This window comes from Notolepis coatsorum (assembly GCF_963971535.1).
Source record: "Notolepis coatsorum genome assembly, chromosome: 1".
Classification (NCBI taxonomy): Eukaryota; Metazoa; Chordata; class Actinopteri; order Aulopiformes; family Paralepididae; genus Notolepis; species Notolepis coatsorum.
Genome location: NC_140165.1, coordinates 302,350,118 through 302,369,562, shown reverse-complemented (window position 1 = coordinate 302,369,562; position 19,445 = coordinate 302,350,118). Strand labels below are relative to the sequence as shown.

General features: G+C 42.2%; 1 protein-coding gene across 1 annotated transcript in view; it reads right to left on the bottom strand.

Annotated features, from left to right (window-relative positions):
- LOC311225559 (chymotrypsin-like elastase family member 2A) overlaps positions 1–19,445 on the bottom strand; it is a gene marked incomplete at its 3' end in the record, with an annotated part of 98,432 nt that overhangs the window by 68,070 nt on the left and 10,917 nt on the right. Inside the window, exon 3 of the mRNA XM_084310905.1 lies at positions 9,578–9,752. Coding sequence (XP_084167031.1) covers positions 9,578–9,752 — 175 coding nt within the window. The remainder of the gene's footprint in view (positions 1–9,577; positions 9,753–19,445) is intronic.

Sequence of the window (19,445 nt, the reverse complement as noted above, 5' to 3'; positions counted from 1 at the left end):
GGTGGCTCCATTGAAGACCACCGAATAAATGACTGAACTGTTGTCCATTGTGTGCTGACTCGTCACTTCACATCACGCCCAGAACACAACGCAGGAACCACGTGTGTTAGGCAGGCCTACACACAGAAAATCCGTTACACAGACCAGAGAAAGACTTTCGTCTTGTTTACATCAGGGTCCCCCATTTTCCATTCATCATAACATATATGACATACATGGCATACAGATAGACAGTACTGCTACATCTATACATTTATGACATACCAGATTTACAAATACAGTACTGTTTGTGATACAAAAAGAGTCCAGAAAAGGGAGTATATACATTTGACGAAGAAACTGTACATTGGAGGAGGTTGGTAGGTAGGAGGTTGGTAGGTGGGGTGGAGGGGGGGGGGGGGGTTGGGTAGGTGTGGTAGGGGGGTAACTGTACATTGGATTATCGACAAAACCTTACTTGGTCCCAAGAATAGGGTCTTGTGTATTATTGGGTTTAATAGGACATTTATTGTACATTGGAGGGGGTTGCGTTAGGACATTTACAGGGGCCAGTTTCGAATTGCAGCCTCCTGTAGGTGCTCTTTGAGAGTGGTTTTGAATGTGGGTAGGGATTCACATTCCTTTACATCTTTGGGTAGGGCATTCCACATTGATGTGGCATAATTGCGAAACGTGATTAGTCCCTTGTTTGAGCCGAATCTGGGTTTAACATGATTTGTGGAGCTCCCTCTGGTGTTGTGATCGTGGTATTCACTGACCTTTGGGAAGTATTTTGACATGTACATAGGTACCTTAGTCATGTAGTGTATCTTGTAGACCAGGCCCATTGCAAGTTGCTGTACTCTGTCGTCTACTCTAAGCCATCGTAGGTTGTCAAAGTGGGCAGGGGTGAGGTGGGTTTGATAGTATAAAACTGAGTTCTTTGGATTGATATGTATGAGCCAGCTGGACAGAGATTCAGGAAACAAATGTGAAGTCAATCGATGCTATTTATTGACAGGAACACACAGAAAACGAGGAACAGTCCTGGAGACCACAGCCCTCCATGGGGGCTGCAAGGCTCCAGAATGACAAACACATCATGGTTTAAATACTATGTGGGTTCCAAATTTAGCGAGCCACTAGGTATAATGGATGATCAGACAGGCTTGGTCATATATGGCAGTCTAAGCATGAATCTGGTTTGCTCCTCTCACTGGCCTGTGGCCGGAGGACCGATATAGCCATGCATGCACATTAGGTCACACAGGTCATCAGGTATTTCTGGGTGCCTGCGTGGTCACTCGACCCACTGGCACATTCCGGAGACCTATGCACCCAGAGGAGCTGGATGTAAAATATTAGACAGTAATGAACTGAATATACCTATCAGGTTCTAGGAGTAAGGTCAAGCAGTAGTCTGACCAGTTTGTTTTGTGATTGCGGCTTTGAGGTGCTTTGGTACCATGAAGTGCAAGCATAGTCGTAGTACCCTTGAATGAGTGCTCCTGCCAGAGTCTTCAGGGTATTCTTGTTTACCAGAGAGGAGATCCGGTACAAGAATCTAGTTTGTTGGTTGACTTTTTTTTATTACATTGGATGCCATTTTGTCGCAGGAAAGATTTGCCTCTAGGATGGAACCTAGGTTTGTAATTTCATCTTTCCTTGTGACAATATTGTCACTCACTGTAAAGAAGCTGTCGGTCTTGCTGAGTTTGTTATTTGAACCGAAGAGAATGGACTCTGTTTTACCCAGGTGTAATGATAGGGTGATAGACCTGAGGGTTTTTTCAACCTGTAAATTGTTCTTGTCAGAGACCAGCAGGGCTGAGTCGTCCGTGAACAGGAACAAGTTGAAACTGGCCCCTGTAAATGTCCCCCACCAGTGTACAGTTTCCTCCCCCTCAAATGTATATATTATCTTTTAGAAACTCTGTCTGTAAATAAACTACTGTATATTTGTATATCTTGTATATCATAAATGTCTGGATGTAACAGTACTGTATGTTGTGTATGTCATATTGAAATTATTTTATTGGGAAAACCACTTGAGATACAGTATCTCGTTTTCGAGAGGGTCCCATATTTTGTGCAATGTAACACATGACATACAACAACAAAAATTTAATAAATACAGGACATACAAAAACACAACAGAACAAGTACACATTTGTAAGAGGATATGTCTCATTATAAGAGGATAAGAGGATAAGAGGATATGTCTCAATCTCCATCATAAGAGGCCCACTCCCCGGCAGTCACATGACGCTGCCACCGCAGGGCAAACAAATATGCTTACCCCGCGATGACACCGCCAGGCAGCCGCCGCGAGAAAGGCCCAACAAAACATTCAAAGGGTGAGTAGAATACAGGATGTAATAGAAATTGAGCTCCAGGACTGGCAGGAGAAGAGGAGCAATCAACCTGCCCAACAAGTGCCCCAAATCAACCAATCGGCCCCCCCTGCCTAAAAATAGGAGTAGAGCCAACTAGCTAACCCGTAACACCCGCATAAAGGACGGCTGTGCCCCACGTCCCCTCACCAGCGCAGGAGCCCCACCAAGGAAGCATGTACACTTGCCAATAAAATTAGAACAAAGAGCATTTTTAAAGAGGTAAAATGAAGATATGGACCGAATGGACACCGGAAGATTGTTCCAGTCCGAAGGGGCTTTGAACATGAAAGATTTTTTGGCCATTGCTTTTGAAAATGGAGAAACTGTGAAAAAATACTGTACAGAGTGTCTTAGACGATAAGTGCAAGAGAAAGGGACCATCAACTGTTTCAGGTAAGCAGGATAGTCAGAATGGATACATTTGAAAATCAATTGCAGCCAATGTCTCTGTCTTCTTAAAGTAGGAGAAGGCCAGTCTAAGGTTTGATACATAGTACAATGGTGGGTTGTGAACGGACAGTCAAGAACAAATCTGCATAGTCTATTGTAAGCCACATTTAGAGGTGATAAATGGGTTTTGGAAGCAGCTTGATAGACAACATCCGCATAGTCCATTAATGGCAAAATAAGTTGTTGTGCAAGTCTCTTTCTAACAGTGAAGCAAAAACAATGTCTAGCTCTATAAAGGGCTCCAATGCTGCGATTCATTTTAATAACAGTAGAGGTAATATGGAAATTGAATGAGAGTTCGGGGTCAAGCCATACTCCCAAATACTTGATGCGTTCAGCTTTATGCAGAGGTGTATTATCGGCACATAAGATAGCGCATGCCTTAGATTCGGTTGCCTTCAGTCTTTTCCGAGTACCAAAAATCATAAAGTGCGATTTGGTTTTGTTTAGTATTAGTTTATTTTCAGCAAGCCATTTCTGTAGTGTCTTAAAGTCATATTGTAAGGCTGATTGAATCTGTGCTACATTATTTTTGGATGTATACAACACTGTATCATCTGCATAAAGATGAACGCTGCAATCAGAACAGACAGAAGGTATATTATTTATAAATATTGAAAAAAGAAGTGGACCAAGGGTTGAACCTTGCGGCACACCACGTTCTTGGACCATTGTATCCGATTTGAACCCTTGGATGACAACACATTGTTTTCTATTATGAAGGTATGTATTGAACCAGAGTAATGCATTGCGTGATAGGCCAACAGAGTGAAGTTTATCTAGAAGTAGGTGGTGGTCAACTAAGTCGAAGGCTTTGCTCAGATCGATAAAAATTGCACCAGTTAATTTACCATCGTTAGTTGCAGAAAAGATGTCGTTTGTAAGCTTTAATAGAGCTGTTGATGTTGAGAATTTTGACCTAAAACCAGATTGATGAGGTGATAAAATATTGTACTTGTCAAGAAATTTAGAGAGCTGATTATATATCAATTTCTCAAACACTTTGGCAATAGAACAAATAATTGCGATTGGTCTATAATTATTCATTTCAAGTGCATCTCCACCTTTATGCAACGGGGTAATACGAGAGCACTTCCATATGTCAGGCATTTCGAATGTGGACAGTGACATATTAAACAGATCACATAATGGGTACATTAGAATATGGGATGCAAGTTTGAGGAACTTAGGTTCTAAACCATCTAATCCAGGACCACCACTTACTTTTAGGCTATTGATGGCATCAAAGACTTCCACAGGTAAAATTTTCATAAAAGAGAAGCTATGATCAGGAGGCCTATTACTGAAGAGATCAGACACTGGATCGAGTGATGATGCAGCAGTGACAGATGAAAAATGCTGGATGAATGACTGTGCAATCAGCTGTGGATCTCGTATAATAGTGTTCACTTTTATCTGGTCAATAATATTATTTTTGGATACACCAGTTAAAGTTTTAATCTTATTCCAGAATTGTTTGGGATTTTTTAAATCACGAGCTAAGGAGTCCTTAAAATAATTGGATTTGGCATTTCTGACCATAGTCTTGCTAACATTTCTCAGCCGTTTATACTCCTCCCAGACAACTGGGTCCTTGTCTTTTCGGAATCTGGCCCAGACTCGATCCCTATGCCTGAAGCTGCTTATAAGATCTGGTGTTATCCATGGAAGATGACTTCCCTTAACTTTAACCGATTTTAGTGGAGCATGCCTATCCAACACTTCAGAAAATTCGGAGTAAAAGAAATCCCAAGAGTCTCGAACATTTGGTATTAATTGATACCTATCCCAGTTAATTGAGTTTAGGTCATTGATAAATTGATCCACATTCATTTTCTTATGTTGCCTGATTTGAATCACTTTGGGTGGTGCTTTAGGTAGTCTAATTTTCCAAATACAGTACACAATAGAATGATCACTAAGGCAATCTGACAAAACCCCTGCTTTTAAAAATCTGTTGGGATGAGAGACTAGGATCCAGTCAAGCAAAGATTCACTGGTAGCTGTGACTCGGGTAGGCATATCAATTAACTGGGTTAGGTTTAAATTAAGAAATATATTTTTAACTTTGGTTAGTGATGTAGCTAGCCAGTTATTATTAAAATCACCAAGAACTATAAGTTCATTATTACATGAAATAGAATTTAAAGTAGCTTTAATAGAATTAAATTATTCTGCAGGTGCTGCAGGTGGTCTATAAATATTTCCAATAGTTAAGTATTTATTCATATGCAGGGTGACTTTGACAAAAATGCATTCAAAGTCTAGAGGCCCAACTTCATGGATGATTAATTCAGTCATAAATGTCATTAGGAATTGAAAATGGGGGACCCTGATGTAAACAAGACAAAAGTCTTTCTCTGGTCTGCAGAGAATTGGCATTGGGGAGCTCTGGGGGGGCTGGATTGTTTATAGCAGGTGCTAATGAATTTTAATGCAACAAACAATAACAAACTAAATAACGGCTAATATAGGCTACATCATTGAAAATGCACGTTACTAAATGTTTAGCGTTATACAGTACACCAATGCAAGCACCCAATAACCCAATAAAGCTCGACATTATATCGGGGGTGGCAGGGGTCGGCAACCTGCGGCCTCGAGGCCGCATGCGGCTCTTTAGCCAATCAGCTGCGGCTCCCTCGCCCCCCCCAAAAAAATTTTTTTTAAATTTTTTAAATTTTTTTTTACTTTACCTTTTTTTTTTTTTTTTTTTTTTTTTTTGGTCGATGTCATACTGTGACACTGAAATTAAAAAATATTTCATCAACTAAGATATTTAGTCAACAAAAGGCTTACCTGTATGCCTGATATGTGGTGCAAAATTTGTTAACAATGAAAAATTTACTTTTTATTTTATAGATTTTCCACAAATAAGGGAAGGACTCAAATAGAGCTGCATAGTTCAGGGTTTTATTTCAAAGTAGGTGTACAGATGCCAGTGTTTTTTCTCCTTTTCTGTGTTTTATTTCAAAGTAGGTGTACACATGGTAGTCTTTTTTTAAAGTGGACTACTTTTTATTTTATAAATGTTCCACAAATAAGGGAAGGACTCAAATATACCTGAATAGTTCAGGGTTTTATTTCAAAGTCGGTCTACAGACACCAGTGTTTTGTCTCCTCTTCTGTGTTTTATTTAAAAATAGGTCTACACAGCCAGTATTTTTTCTCCTCTTCATAAGAGTTTGAGGTTTTCCTTTGTTATAACAGGTAAAAACAGCAATAAAAAGTCTAAACTTTCTTTTTGTTGCTTTATAATTCCATTAATGCAATAAGTATAAAATATAATAAATCGCAAATTACTTTGGGTATGCAATTGTCAGGCGTTTTATGCTAAATGTGGGGTATGCTTGGGGATATATAAAATGTTATACACTGTGTTATCTTCATTTTAAGGGTAAATAGGTTGTGCGGCTCCCTGAGCATTTTATTTTGTGGGAGGGGGGAAAAGTGGCTCTTTTGATAGTAAAGGTTGCTGACCCCTGGGGGGTGGTAATCTGACGCTTGTGCGTAAAAGGTCGCTCAGTCAGTATGATTACAATTTAAAACAACTCTTGAAAGAAAAGTAACCAAAGAAAAGGTGTAATATTTAAGATTTCGTTTCTACAAAGGGTATAGCAACGAAATATATATATATCAGATAATGACAAACCACAAGGACAACGAAAACATAGCCTATAATAATATGACTACATTTCTGTTTTTCTATTAAATCTCTCCGGTCATAATGTCCGGTGAAAATAATTCCCTCTAATCACAATATGATTATTTGAATTGTATTAAAATAGGCTAAAATTAAATAGCCTATGCGATGAACGAAACAATCATTACATTTGTTTCATCGTTGCTTCACCAAGCAGGTCTAATAATGACAACGATGTTGTCAGCGGGAGCTTAGTGCTGGATTTTGCAAGAGCATCCCAGCCGCCTTTCTGTGGGATTTTTATAAACTTTGGACCTGTAGGCTCAAACCTCTGTTACTCTATTTAATTAGCACTCAAAGTGATAAGTATAAAGTATAAAGATACGCCTTTCAAAAAAAGTATGCAGTCCTCATGTTCAAGTTTAAAAATTGCCACTTTTCTGCGTGCCTAAAGGTACCAACCAACATTATGTTAAAGGAACGCACCAACATGAGGGGCCACGTGATGCAAGGCTTCTGTCCTCACTACAGCCAACCAGTGGGAGGCATAGTCTAGCAACGTTCAAGACAGGGGAGGGAAGTATTGGATAATACGAAATTGGGATGGGAGAACAAATATATATAGAAAATGGGAAGAAAAAGTGGATAAAAAAAGGAACGCACCAACGTTATGTTAAAGGAACACCAACCAACATTATGTTAAAGGTACACGCCAACATTATGTTAAAGGTCCACTATTGTAAAAATTGCCTTTTCCAGTGTTTTGCATTGTTTTCAAGCAATGTGGGGTTGTACCAACACTGACAAAATGTGAAATTTGTACCAGGTCCCGTTTCTGCAATTCAGCTGAGACAATAACGCCCCCCACTGAAACAAGCCATTCTGAATTGACTCGCTTTGTGATGTGAATAGGCGCTGATTTGCCACGGCCCGCCCACAATCAACTGTGATTGGAGGAGTTAGCATAACGCCCGCCCACAATCTACTGTGATTGGAGGAGTTAGCATAACGTTGAAAGCATGAGCAAAACGGGCAAGCAGCGGGTGGAAATAATGCGGAAGAGGTTTCGCCAGCAGAGTTGCCACCTTCAGGGCATTACGCCATTACTCGTGTGCATTGGGTCTGGCTATAATACGAGAAACAATAGGTTTCAGGCGAGCAAATCTCCGACAGATGGCTGTGTACTGCTTCACTTTGTGCCTCTGGCTGCAGGAATCTCCTCCCTCTCGGAGGCAATGAGAGACACCTTAGAGACCCAGTTCAATGTCGGGATTCGATCGTCATTGTAATTATAACGTAGGCAGCGGTGCCAGAGAGACACAGGCAGGTGCGCGCAAGTGTTTAGAATGGGAAAATCTACGCTCAATGGTTGGATTTGAAACACGAGAATTCTAGTTTTTGGCGCAGAAAGAGTTAAAGACGCATTTATTGGACCCGTTGCTTGCAGAGTTTACATAGAAACAGCGCGACTCCCAAGAGGAGTTATCACAGGCTGTAGAATGCAGGGCTCAAGAGCTGCCAAGCTGCTTCTAAACTGTAAAGTGTGGGTATGATGGCTTCCAGCCGGAGCGAAACTGTGACTGTCGAGTCCTGGCTCTAGGCAGAATCACGAAGAGAAGTTAATTCTATTTTGAACGTGATTCACTGCGCATTAGTTAGATTACACGTTGCGCATGTTATGACTTTGAACGTCTGCCATTTCCACCGCAAAAGGCACATACAATTAACAATACAACGCGTCGATCATGAATATGGAAATCAACTAAATGTACTCGTCGACTAAGTCAACAAATTGTGACAGCCCTAGTAAAATTGCCCAAATGGTGAACAATTGTGGACTTTTAAAGGAACACACCAACATTATGGTAAAGGAACACACCAACATTATTTTAAATATTTATTTTCCTTTAACATAATGTTGGTTGGTGTTTCTTTAACATAATGTTGGTTGGTGTTCCTTTAACATAATGTTGGTTGGTGTTCCTTTAACATAATGTTGGTTGGTGTTCCTTTAACATAATGTTGGTTGGTGTTACTTTAACATAATGTTGGTTGGTGTTCCTTTAACATAATGTTGGTTGGTGTTCCTTTAACATAATGTTGGTTGGTGTTCCTTTAACATAATGTTGGTTGGTGTTCCTTTAACATAATGTTGGTTGGTGTTCCTTTAACATAATGTTGGTTGGTGTTCCTTTAACATAATGTTGGTTGGTGTTCCTTTAACATAATGTTGGTTGGTGTTCCTTTAACATAATGTTGGTTGGTGTTTCTTTAACATAATGTTGGTTGGTGTTCCTTTAACATAATGTTGGTTGGTGTTCCTTTAACATGATGTTGGTTGGTGTTCCTTTAACATAATGTTGGTTGGTGTTACTTTAACATAATGTTGGTTGGTGTTCCTTTAACATAATGTTGGTTGGTGTTCCTTTAACATAATGTTGGTTGGTGTTCCTTTAACATAATGTTGGTTGGTGTTCCTTTAACATAATGTTGGTTGGTGTTACTTTAACATAATGTTGGTTGGTGTTCCTTTAACATAATGTTGGTTGGTGTTCCTTTAACATAATGTTGGTTGGTGTTCCTTTAACATAATGTTGGTTGGTGTTCCTTTAACATAATGTTGGTTGGTGTTTCTTTAACATAATGTTGGTTGGTGTTCCTTTAACATAATGTTGGTTGGTGTTCCTTTAACATGATGTTGGTTGGTGTTCCTTTAACATGATGTTGGTTGGTGTTCCTTTAACATGATGTTGGTTGGTTGTTCCTTTAACATAATGTTTTTTTTTTTTCAACATAATATTGGCGTGTTCCTTTAACATAATGTATATATATATATTTTTTACATAATGTTGGCGTGTTCCTTTAACATGATGTTGGCCTGTTCCTTTAACATAATATTGGCGTGTTCCTTTAACATGATGTTGGCCTGTTCCTTTAACATGATGTTGGCCTGTTCCTTTAACATGATGTTGGCGTGTTCCTTTAACATGATGTTGGCCTGTCCTTTAACATGATGTTGGCGTGTTCCTTGGCTTGTTGAAGGAGGTCGTTTTGATTTTGTAACCAGATACACATTGGTACAGATCCAGATGTATAACAGCTGACTTACGAGAAAATGCAGTTAGCAGAAGTGAGCACCCACTGGGTGCTGATGAGGGTCCCCCCACAGATGTGCACCCCTTGTAGTAGTAGGTTGTAGTGCAGGCTGACCTGCCAGGGCCACGTCCCACTCTGGGCGTCAGCACCGCCCACTATCCTGGAGTTCAGTGGGGCCGTCCCACAATCTGACGAAGTGAAGATGACCACAGAGGGCGCAGGGCGTTAGAAGAGCAGCTCCAAGTTCAAGTTCAAGTTCTTTAATAGTTGTCATACAGAAGTACAGAATACTTTCATACAAAATGCTTCTTACTGTTACGCTCCAGAGACTGTGCTAGACAAGATAGTATCAAATAACATAATAACATAATATAGCATGAATTTAGAAGAAGAAAATGAGGTCACAGTGTTCGGTATAGACATGTACAATGTTCTGAGTTACCATATAATACAATACACAATACTATGCAGTGTACTAATGTACAGTACTATCTAGTGCAAAGCAGAAATGGGATGAGGTACAATTTTAGGTACAATTTACAGTAAGGTGTACGAGTTGTAGTGCAATCCTTCATCCATAAATATAAAGTGTGGGGAGTGGGTGCTACAGTGTGTTTGTTTAAAGTGGGTGTGTGCTATAAAGTGTGTGTAGTGGGTGCTACAGTGTGTTTGTTTAAAGTGAGTGTGTGCGTGTGGATGTGTGTGCTATGTGTGTTTGGTGGTTGTTGTTGTGTAGTGTTCATTCATTGTTCGTTTAGCAGCCTGATGGCCTGGGGATAGAAGCTACTTCTGAGTCTTTCTGTGCTCGCCTTGAGACTCCTGTATCGCTTGCCTGACGGCAGCAGTTCAAAGAGGCAGTTGTTCGGGTGGCTCGAGTCCTTAATAATTCTCTTAGCCTTCCCCTTGCAACGCTTGTAGTAAATGTTCTGGAGGGTGGGGAGCCCCCCTCCAATTGTGCGTTCGGCTGAACGTGTCACTCTTTGTAGTCTGCTTTGGTCTTTTGCAGTGCTATTCCCAAACCAGGAGGTGATGTTGCCGGTCAAGATGCTCTCTATTGTACATGAGTAGAAGTTCTTAAGGATCTTCTGGCTGACTTGGAACTTCCTTAGGCGCCTGAGGAAGTAGAGGCGTTGTCGTGCCTTCTTCACCACACTGTTAATGTGTGTGGTCCATGTCAAGTCCTCGGATATGTAGGCTCCGAGGTACTTGAAGCTGTTGACTCTCTCAACCGGTGCCCCGTCGATGCTGAGGGGGCTGTAGTCCTTGACCCCCGACCTCCTGAAGTCCACAATCATCTCCTTTGTTTTGCTGACGTTCAGGGAGAGGCTGTTTTCCTGGCACCATCCCGCCAGGACCTTGACCTCTTCCAGGTAGGCCCTCTCGTCGTTGGCAGAGATCAGGCCCACCACCACTGTGTCGTCAGCAAATTTGACGATTGTATTGCTACTCCGCTGAGCCACACAGTCGTGTGTGTACAGGGAGTAGAGGAGGGGACTCAGAACACAGCCCTGGGGGGCCCCTATGTTGAGGGTGATGGATGAGGAGGTGCAGTTGCCTGCTCTCACCACCTGGGGTCTGCCAGTCAGGAAGTCCAAGACCCACTGGCAGAGGTCATAGCCCAAGCCCAGGTCCCTGAGCTTGGCTATGAGTATGGAGGGGACTATGGTATTGAATGCCGAGCTGTAGTCGATGAATAGCATTCTCACATAGTTCCCCTGCCTCTTGTCCAGGTGTGATGCTGCTGTGTGCAGCACATGGGATATGGCGTCCTCCGTGGACCTGTTGGGGCGGTATGCAAATTGCAGGGGGTCCATGTTGATGGGGAGGGAGGAGCAGATGTAGCCCTTTACTAGCTTCTCAAAGCACTTCATGGCTATGGAGGTGAGAGCTACAGGGCGGTAGTCGTTGAGGCAAGCAGGCTTGGATTTTTTGGGTACAGGGATAATAGTGGACTTCTTCAGGCAGGTGGGGATGACAGCCTGTTCTAAGGACAGGTTAAATATGTCAGTGAATACTGGGGCCAGTTGGTCGGCACAGACTTTTAGGACGCGGCCGGGGATGCCGTCCGGACCTGCTGCCTTCCTGATATTCACTTTTTTAAAGGTCCGCCTCACCTCATGCTCTGTTACCCTGAAATGGTGCATATGATGTACAGACTATTGAAACGTTTATGATGTTGTGGCTATAATAAGCTTTAAATATGAAGTAGATACATTTCTAACTGTAAAGGTGTTCTGGTGTTGTAACGGTAAAGGTGTTCTGGTGTTGTAACTGTAAAGGTGGACTGGTGTTCTAACTGTAAAGGTGTTCTGGTGTTGTAACTGTAAAGGTGGACTGGTGTTGTAACTGTAAAGGTGGACTGGTGTTGTAACTGTAAAGGTGGACTGGTGTTGTAACTGTAAAGGTGAACTGGTTTTGTAACTGTAAAGGTGGACTGGTGGTGTTGTAACTGTAAAGGTGGACTGGTGTTGTAACTGTAAAGGTGGACTGGTGTTGTAACTGTAAAGGTGGACTGGTGTTGTAACTGTAAAGGTGGACTGGTGTTGTAACTGTAAAGGTGGACTGGTGTTGTAACTGTAAAGGTGAACTGGTGCTGTAACTGTAAAGGTGGACTGGTGTTGTAACTGTAAAGGTGGACTGGTGTTGTAACTGTAAAGGTGGACTGGTGGTGTAACTGTAAAGGTGGACTGGTGTTGTAACTGTAAAGGTGGACTGGTGTTGTAACTGTAAAGGTGGACTGGTGTTGTAACTGTAAAGGTGTTCTGGTGTTGTAACTGTAAAGGTGGACTGGTGTTGTAACTGTAAAGGTGTTCTGGTGTTGTAACTGTAAAGGTGGACTGGTGTTGTAACGGTAAAGGTGGACTGGTGTTGTAACGGTAAAGGTGTTCTGGTGTTGTAACTGTAAAGGTGGACTGGTGTTGTAACTGTAAAGGTGGACTGGTGTTGTAACTGTAAAGGTGGACTGGTGTTGTAACTGTAAAGGTGGACTGGTGTTGTAACTGTAAAGGTGTTCTGGTGTTGTAACTGTAAAGGTGGACTGGTGTTGTAACTGTAAAGGTGGACTGGTGTTGTAACTGTAAAGGTGGACTGGTGTTGTAACTGTAAAGGTGGACTGGTGTTGTAACGGTAAAGGTGAACTGGTGTTGTAACTGTAAAGGTGGACTGGTGTTGTAACTGTAAAGGTGGACTGGTGTTGTAACGGTAAAGGTGGACTGGTGTTGTAACTGTAAAGGTGGACTGGTGTTGTAACTGTAAAGGTGGACTGGTGTTCTAACTGTAAAGGTGGACTGGTGTTCTAACTGTAAAGGTGGACTGGTGTTCTAACTGTAAAGGTGGACTGGTGTTCTAACTGTAAACGTGGACTGGTGTTCTAACTGTAAAGGTGGACTGGTGTTCTAACTGTAAAGGTGGACTGGTGTTGTAACTGTAAAGGTGGACTGGTGTTGTAACTGTAAAGGTGGACTGGTGTTGTAACTGTAAAGGTGTTCTGGTGTTGTAACTGTAAAGGTGGACTGGTGTTGTAACTGTAAAGGTGTTCTGGTGTTGTAACTGTAAAGGTGGACTGGTGTTGTAACTGTAAAGGTGGACTGGTGTTGTAACTGTAAAGGTGGACTGGTGTTGTAACTGTAAAGGTGGACTGGTGTTGTAACTGTAAAGGTAGACTGGTGTTGTAACTGTAAAGGTGTTCTGGTGGTAAAGGTGGACTGGTGTTGTAACTGTAAAGGTGGACTGGTGTTGTAACTGTAAAGGTGTTCTGGTGTTGTAACTGTAAAGGTGGACTGGTGTTGTAACGGTAAAGGTGTTCTGGTGTTCTAACTGTAAAGGTGGACTGGTGTTGTAACTGTAAAGGTGGACTGGTGTTGTAACTGTAAAGGTGTTCTGGTGTTGTAACTGTAATGGTGTTCTGGTGTTGTAACTGTAAAGGTGTTCTGGTGTTGTAACGGTAAAGGTGGACTGGTGTTGTAACTGTAAAGGTGGACTGGTGTTCTAACTGTAAAGGTGGACTGGTGTTGTAACTGTAAAGGTGGACTGGTGTTGTAACGGTAAAGGTGGACTGGTGTTGTAACTGTAAAGGTGTTCTGGTGTTGTAACGGTAAAGGTGGACTGGTGTTGTAACTGTAAAGGTGGACTGGTGTTGTAACTGTAAAGGTGGACTGGTGTTGTAACTGTAAAGGTGGACTGATGTTGTAACTGTAAAGGTGTCCTGGTGTTGTAACTGTAAAGGTGGACTGGTGTTGTAACGGTAAAGGTGGACTGGTGTTCTAACTGTAAAGGTGGACTGGTGTTGTAACAGTAAAGGTGGACTGGTGTTGTAACTGTAAAGGTGGACTGGTGTTGTAACTGTAAAGGTGGACTGGTGTTGTAACTGTAAAGGTGGACTGGTGTTGTAACTGTAAAGGTGGACTGGTGTTGTAACAGTAAAGGTGGACTGGTGTTGTAACAGTAAAGGTGTTCTGGTGTTCTAACTGTAAAGGTGGACTGGTGTTGTAACTGTAAAGGTGGACTGGTGTTGTAACGGTAAAGGTGGACTGGTGTTGTAACGGTAAAGGTGGACTGGTGTTGTAATGGTAAAGGTGGACTGGTGTTGTAACTGTAAAGGTGGACTGGTGTTGTAACGGTAAAGGTGGACTGGTGTTGTAATGGTAAAGGTGGACTGGTGTTGTAACTGTAAAGGTGGACTGGTGTTGTAACTGTAAAGGTGGACTGGTGTTGTAACTGTAAAGGTGGACTGGTGTTCTAACTGTAAAGGTGGACTGGTGTTGTAACTGTAAAGGTGGACTGGTGTTGTAACTGTAAAGGTGGACTGGTGTTGTAACTGTAAAGGTGGACTGGTGTTGTAACTGTAAAGGTGGACTGGTGTTGTAACGGTAAAGGTGGACTGGTGTTGTAACTGTAAAGGTGGACTGGTGTTGTAACTGTAAAGGTGGACTGGTGTTGTAGCGGTAAAGGTGGACTGGTGTTGTAACTGCAAAGGTGGACTGGTGTTGTAACTGTAAAGGTGGACTGGTGTTGTAACGGTAAAGGTGGACTGGTGTTCTAACTGTAAAGGTGGACTGGTGTTGTAACGGTAAAGGTGGAGTGGTGTTCTAACTGTAAAGGTGGACTGGTGTTGTAACTGTAAAGGTGTTCTGGTGTTGTAACTGTAAAGGTGGACTGGTGTTGTAACTGTAAAGGTGTTCTGGTGTTGTAACTGTAAAGGTGTTCTGGTGTTGTAACTGTAAAGGTGGACTGGTGTTCTAACTGTAAAGGTGTTCTGGTGTTGTAACTGTAAAGGTGGACTGGTGTTGTAACTGTAAAGGTGGACTGGTGTTGTAACTGTAAAGGTGGACTGGTGTTGTAACTGTAAAGGTGGACTGGTGTTGTAACGGTAAAGGTGAACTGGTGTTGTAACAGTAAAGGTGGACTGGTGTTGTAACTGTAAAGGTGGACTGGTGTTGTAACTGTAAAGGTGGACTGGTGTTGTAACTGTAAAGGTGTACTGGTGTTGTAACTGTAAAGGTGGACTGGTGTTGTAACTGTAAAGGTGTTCTGGTGTTGTAACTTTAAATGTGGACTGGTGTTGTAACTGTAAAGGTGGACTTGTGATGTAACTGTAAAGGTGTTCTGGTGTTGTAACTGTAAAGGTGTTCTGGTGTTGTAACTGTAAAGGTGGACTGGTGTTGTAACTGTAAAGGTGGACTGGTGTTGTAACTGTAAAGGTGGACTGGTGTTGTAACTGTAAAGGTGGACTAGTGTTGTAACTGTAAAGGTGGACTGGTGTTGTAACTGTAAAGGTGGACTGGTGTTGTAACTGTAAAGGTGGACTGATGTTGTAACTGTAAAGGTGGACTAGTGTTGTAACTGTAAAGGTGTTCTGGTGTTGTAACTGTAAAGGTGGACTGGTGTTGTAACTGTAAAGGTGAACTGGTGTTGTAACTGTAAAGGTGGACTGGTGTTGTAACTGTAAAGGTGAACTGGTGTTGTAACTGTAAAGGTGGACTGGTGTTGTAACTGTAAAGGTGGACTGGTGTTGTAACTGTAAAGGTGGACTGGTGTTGTAACTGTAAAGGTGGACTAGTGTTGTAACTGTAAAGGTGTTCTGGTGTTGTAACTGTAAAGGTGGACTGGTGTTGTAACTGTAAAGGTGAACTGGTGTTGTAACTGTAAAGGTGGACTGGTGTTCTAACTGTAAAGGTGGACTGGTGTTGTAACTGTAAAGGTGGACTGGTGTTGTAACTGTAAAGGTGGACTGGTGTTGTAACTGTAAAGGTGGACTGGTGTTCTAACTGTAAAGGTGTTCTGGTGTTGTAACTGTAAAGGTGGACTGGTGTTCTAACTGTAAAGGTGGACTGGTGTTGTAACGGTAAAGGTGTTCTGGTGTTGTAACAGTAAAGGTGGACTGGTGTTGTAACGGAAAAAGGTGGACTGGTGTTGTAACTGTAAAGGTGGACTGGTGTTCTAACTGTAAAGGTGGACTGGTGTTGTAACTGTAAAGGTGGACTGGTGTTGTAACTGTAAAGGTGGACTGGTGTTGTAACTGTAAAGGTGGACTGGTGTTGTAACTGTAAAGGTGGAATGGTGTTGTAACTGTAAAGGTGGACTAGTGTTGTAACTGTAAAGGTGGACTGGTGTTGTAACTGTAAAGGTGGACTGGTGTTGTAACTGTAAAGGTGGACTAGTGTTGTAACTGTAAAGGTGGACTGGTGTTGTAATGGTAAAGGTGGACTGGTGTTGTAACTGTAAAGGTGGACTGGTGTTCTAACTGTAAAGGTGGACTGGTGTTGTAACTGTAAAGGTGGACTAGTGTTGTAACTGTAAAGGTGGACTGGTGTTGTAACGGTAAAGGTGGACTGGTGTTGTAACGGTAAAGGTGGACTGGTGTTGTAACTGTAAAGGTGGACTGGTGTTCTAACTGTAAAGGTGTTCTGGTGTTGTAACTGTAAAGGTGTTCTGGTGTTGTAACAGTAAAGGTGGACTGGTGTTGTAACTGTAAAGGTGAACTGGTGTTGTAACTGTAAAGGTGGACTGGTGTTGTAACTGTAAAGGTGGACTGGTGTTGTAACGGTAAAGGTGGACTGGTGTTGTAACTGTAAAGGTGGACTGGTGTTCTAACTGTAAAGGTGTTCTGGTGTTGTAACTGTAAAGGTGTTCTGGTGTTGTAACAGTAAAGGTGGACTGGTGTTGTAACTGTAAAGGTGAACTGGTGTTGTAACTGTAAAGGTGGACTGGTGTTGTAATGGTAAGGTGGACTGGTGTTGTAACTGTAAAGGTGGACTGGTGTTGTAACTGTAAAGGTGGACTAGTGTTGTAACTGTAAAGGTGGACTGGTGTTCTAACTGTAAAGGTGGACTGGTGTTCTAACTGTAAAGGTGTTCTGGTGTTGTAACTGTAAAGGTGTTCTGGTGTTGTAACAGTAAAGGTGGACTGGTGTTGTAACTGTAAAGGTGAACTGGTGTAGTAACTGTAAAGGTGGACTGGTGTTGTAACTGTAAAGGTGGACTGGTCTTGTAACTGTAAAGGTGTTCTGGTGTTGTAACTGTAAAGGTGTTCTGGTGTTGTAACTGTAAAGGTGGACTGGTGTTGTAACTGTAAAGGTGGACTGGTGTTCTAACTGTAAAGGTGGACTGGTGTTGTAACTGTAAAGGTGGACTGGTGTTGTAACTGTAAAGGTGTTCTGGTGTTGTAACTGTAAAGGTGTTCTGGTGTTGTAACTGTAAAGGTGGACTGGTGTTGTAACTGTAAAGGTGGACTAGTGTTGTAACTGTAAAGGTGGACTGGTGTTGTAACGGTAAAGGTGTACTGGTGTTGTAACTGTAAAGGTGGACTGGTGTTGTAACTGTAAAGGTGGACTGGTGTTGTAACTGTAAAGGTGGACTGGTGTTGTAACGGTAAAGGTGGACTGGTGTTGTAACTGTAAAGGTGGACTGGTGTTGTAACGGTAAAGGTGGACTGGTGTAGTAACTGTAAAGGTGGACTGGTGTTGTAACTGTAAATGTGTTCTGGTGTTGTAACTGTAAAGGTGAACTGGTGTTGTAACGGTAAAGGTGGACTGGTGTTGTAACGGTAAAGGTGGACTGGTGTTGTAACGGTAAAGGTGGACTGGTGTTGTAACTGTAAAGGTGGACTGGTGTTGTAACTGTAAAGGTGGACTGGTGTTGTAACTGTAAAGGTGGACTGGTGTTGTAACTGTAAAGGTGGACTGGTGTTGTAACGGTAAAGGTGGACTGGTGTTGTAACTGTAAAGGTGTTCTGGTGTTGTAACGGTAAAGGTGGACTGGTGTTGTAACTGTAAAGTTGGACTGGTGTTGTAACTGTAAAGGTGGACTGGTGTTGCAACTGTAAAGGTGGACTGATGTTGTAACTGTAAAGGTGTCCTGGTGTTGTAACTGTAAAGGTGGACTGGTGTTGTAACGGTAAAGGTGGACTGGTGTTCTAACTGTAAAGGTGGACTGGTGTTGTAACAGTAAAGGTGGACTGGTGTTGTAACTGTAAAGGTGGACTGGTGTTGTAACTGTAAAGGTGGACTGGTGTTGTAACTGTAAAGGTGGACTGGTGTTGTAACTGTAAAGGTGGACTGGTGTTGTAACAGTAAAGGTGGACTGGTGTTGTAACAGTAAAGGTGTTCTGGTGTTCTAACTGTAAAGGTGGACTGGTGTTGTAACTGTAAAGGTGGACTGGTGTTGTAACGGTAAAGGTGGACTGGTGTTGTAACGGTAAAGGTGGACTGGTGTTGTAATGGTAAAGGTGGACTGGTGTTGTAACTGTAAAGGTGGACTGGTGTTGTAACGGTAAAGGTGGACTGGTGTTGTAAAGGTGGACTGGTGTTGTAACTGTAAAGGTGGACTGGTGTTGTAACTGTAAAGGTGGACTGGTGTTGTAACTGTAAAGGTGGACTGGTGTTCTAACTGTAAAGGTGGACTGGTGTTGTAACTGTAAAGGTGGACTGGTGTTGTAACTGTAAAGGTGGACTGGTGTTGTAACTGTAAAGGTGGACTGGTGTTGTAACTGTAAAGGTGGACTGGTGTTGTAACGGTAAAGGTGCACTGGTGTTGTAACTGTAAAGGTGGACTGGTGTTGTAACTGTAAAGGTGGACTGGTGTTGTAACGGTAAAGGTGGACTGGTGTTGTAACTGTAAAGGTGGACTGGTGTTGTAACTGTAAAGGTGGACTGGTGTTGTAACGGTAAAGGTGGACTGGTGTTCTAACTGTAAAGGTGGACTGGTGTTGTAACGGTAAAGGTGGACTGGTGTTCTAACTGTAAAGGTGGACTGGTGTTGTAACTGTAAAGGTGTTCTGGTGTTGTAACTGTAAAGGTGGACTGGTGTTGTAACTGTAAAGGTGTTCTGGTGTTGTAACTGTAAAGGTGTTCTGGTGTTGTAACTGTAAAGGTGGACTGGTGTTGTAACTGTAAAGGTGTTCTGGTGTTGTAACTGTAAAGGTGGACTGGTGTTGTAACTGTAAAGGTGGACTGGTGTTGTAACTGTAAAGGTGGACTGGTGTTGTAACTGTAAAGGTGGACTGGTGTTGTAACGGTAAAGGTGGACTGGTGTTGTAACAGTAAAGGTGGACTGGTGTTCTAACTGTAAAGGTGTTCTGGTGTTGTAACTGTAAAGGTGTTCTGGTGTTGTAACAGTAAAGGTGGACTGGTGTTGTAACTGTAAAGGTGAACTGGTGTAGTAACTGTAAAGGTGGACTGGTGTTGTAACTGTAAAGGTGGACTGGTGTTGTAACTGTAAAGGTGGACTGGTGTTGTAACTGTAAAGGTGGACTAGTGTTGTAACTGTAAAGGTGGACTGGTGTTCTAACTGTAAAGGTGGACTGGTGTTGTAACTGTAAAGGTGGACTGGTGTTGTAACTGTAAAGGTGTTCTGGTGTTGTAACTGTAAAGGTGTTCTGGTGTT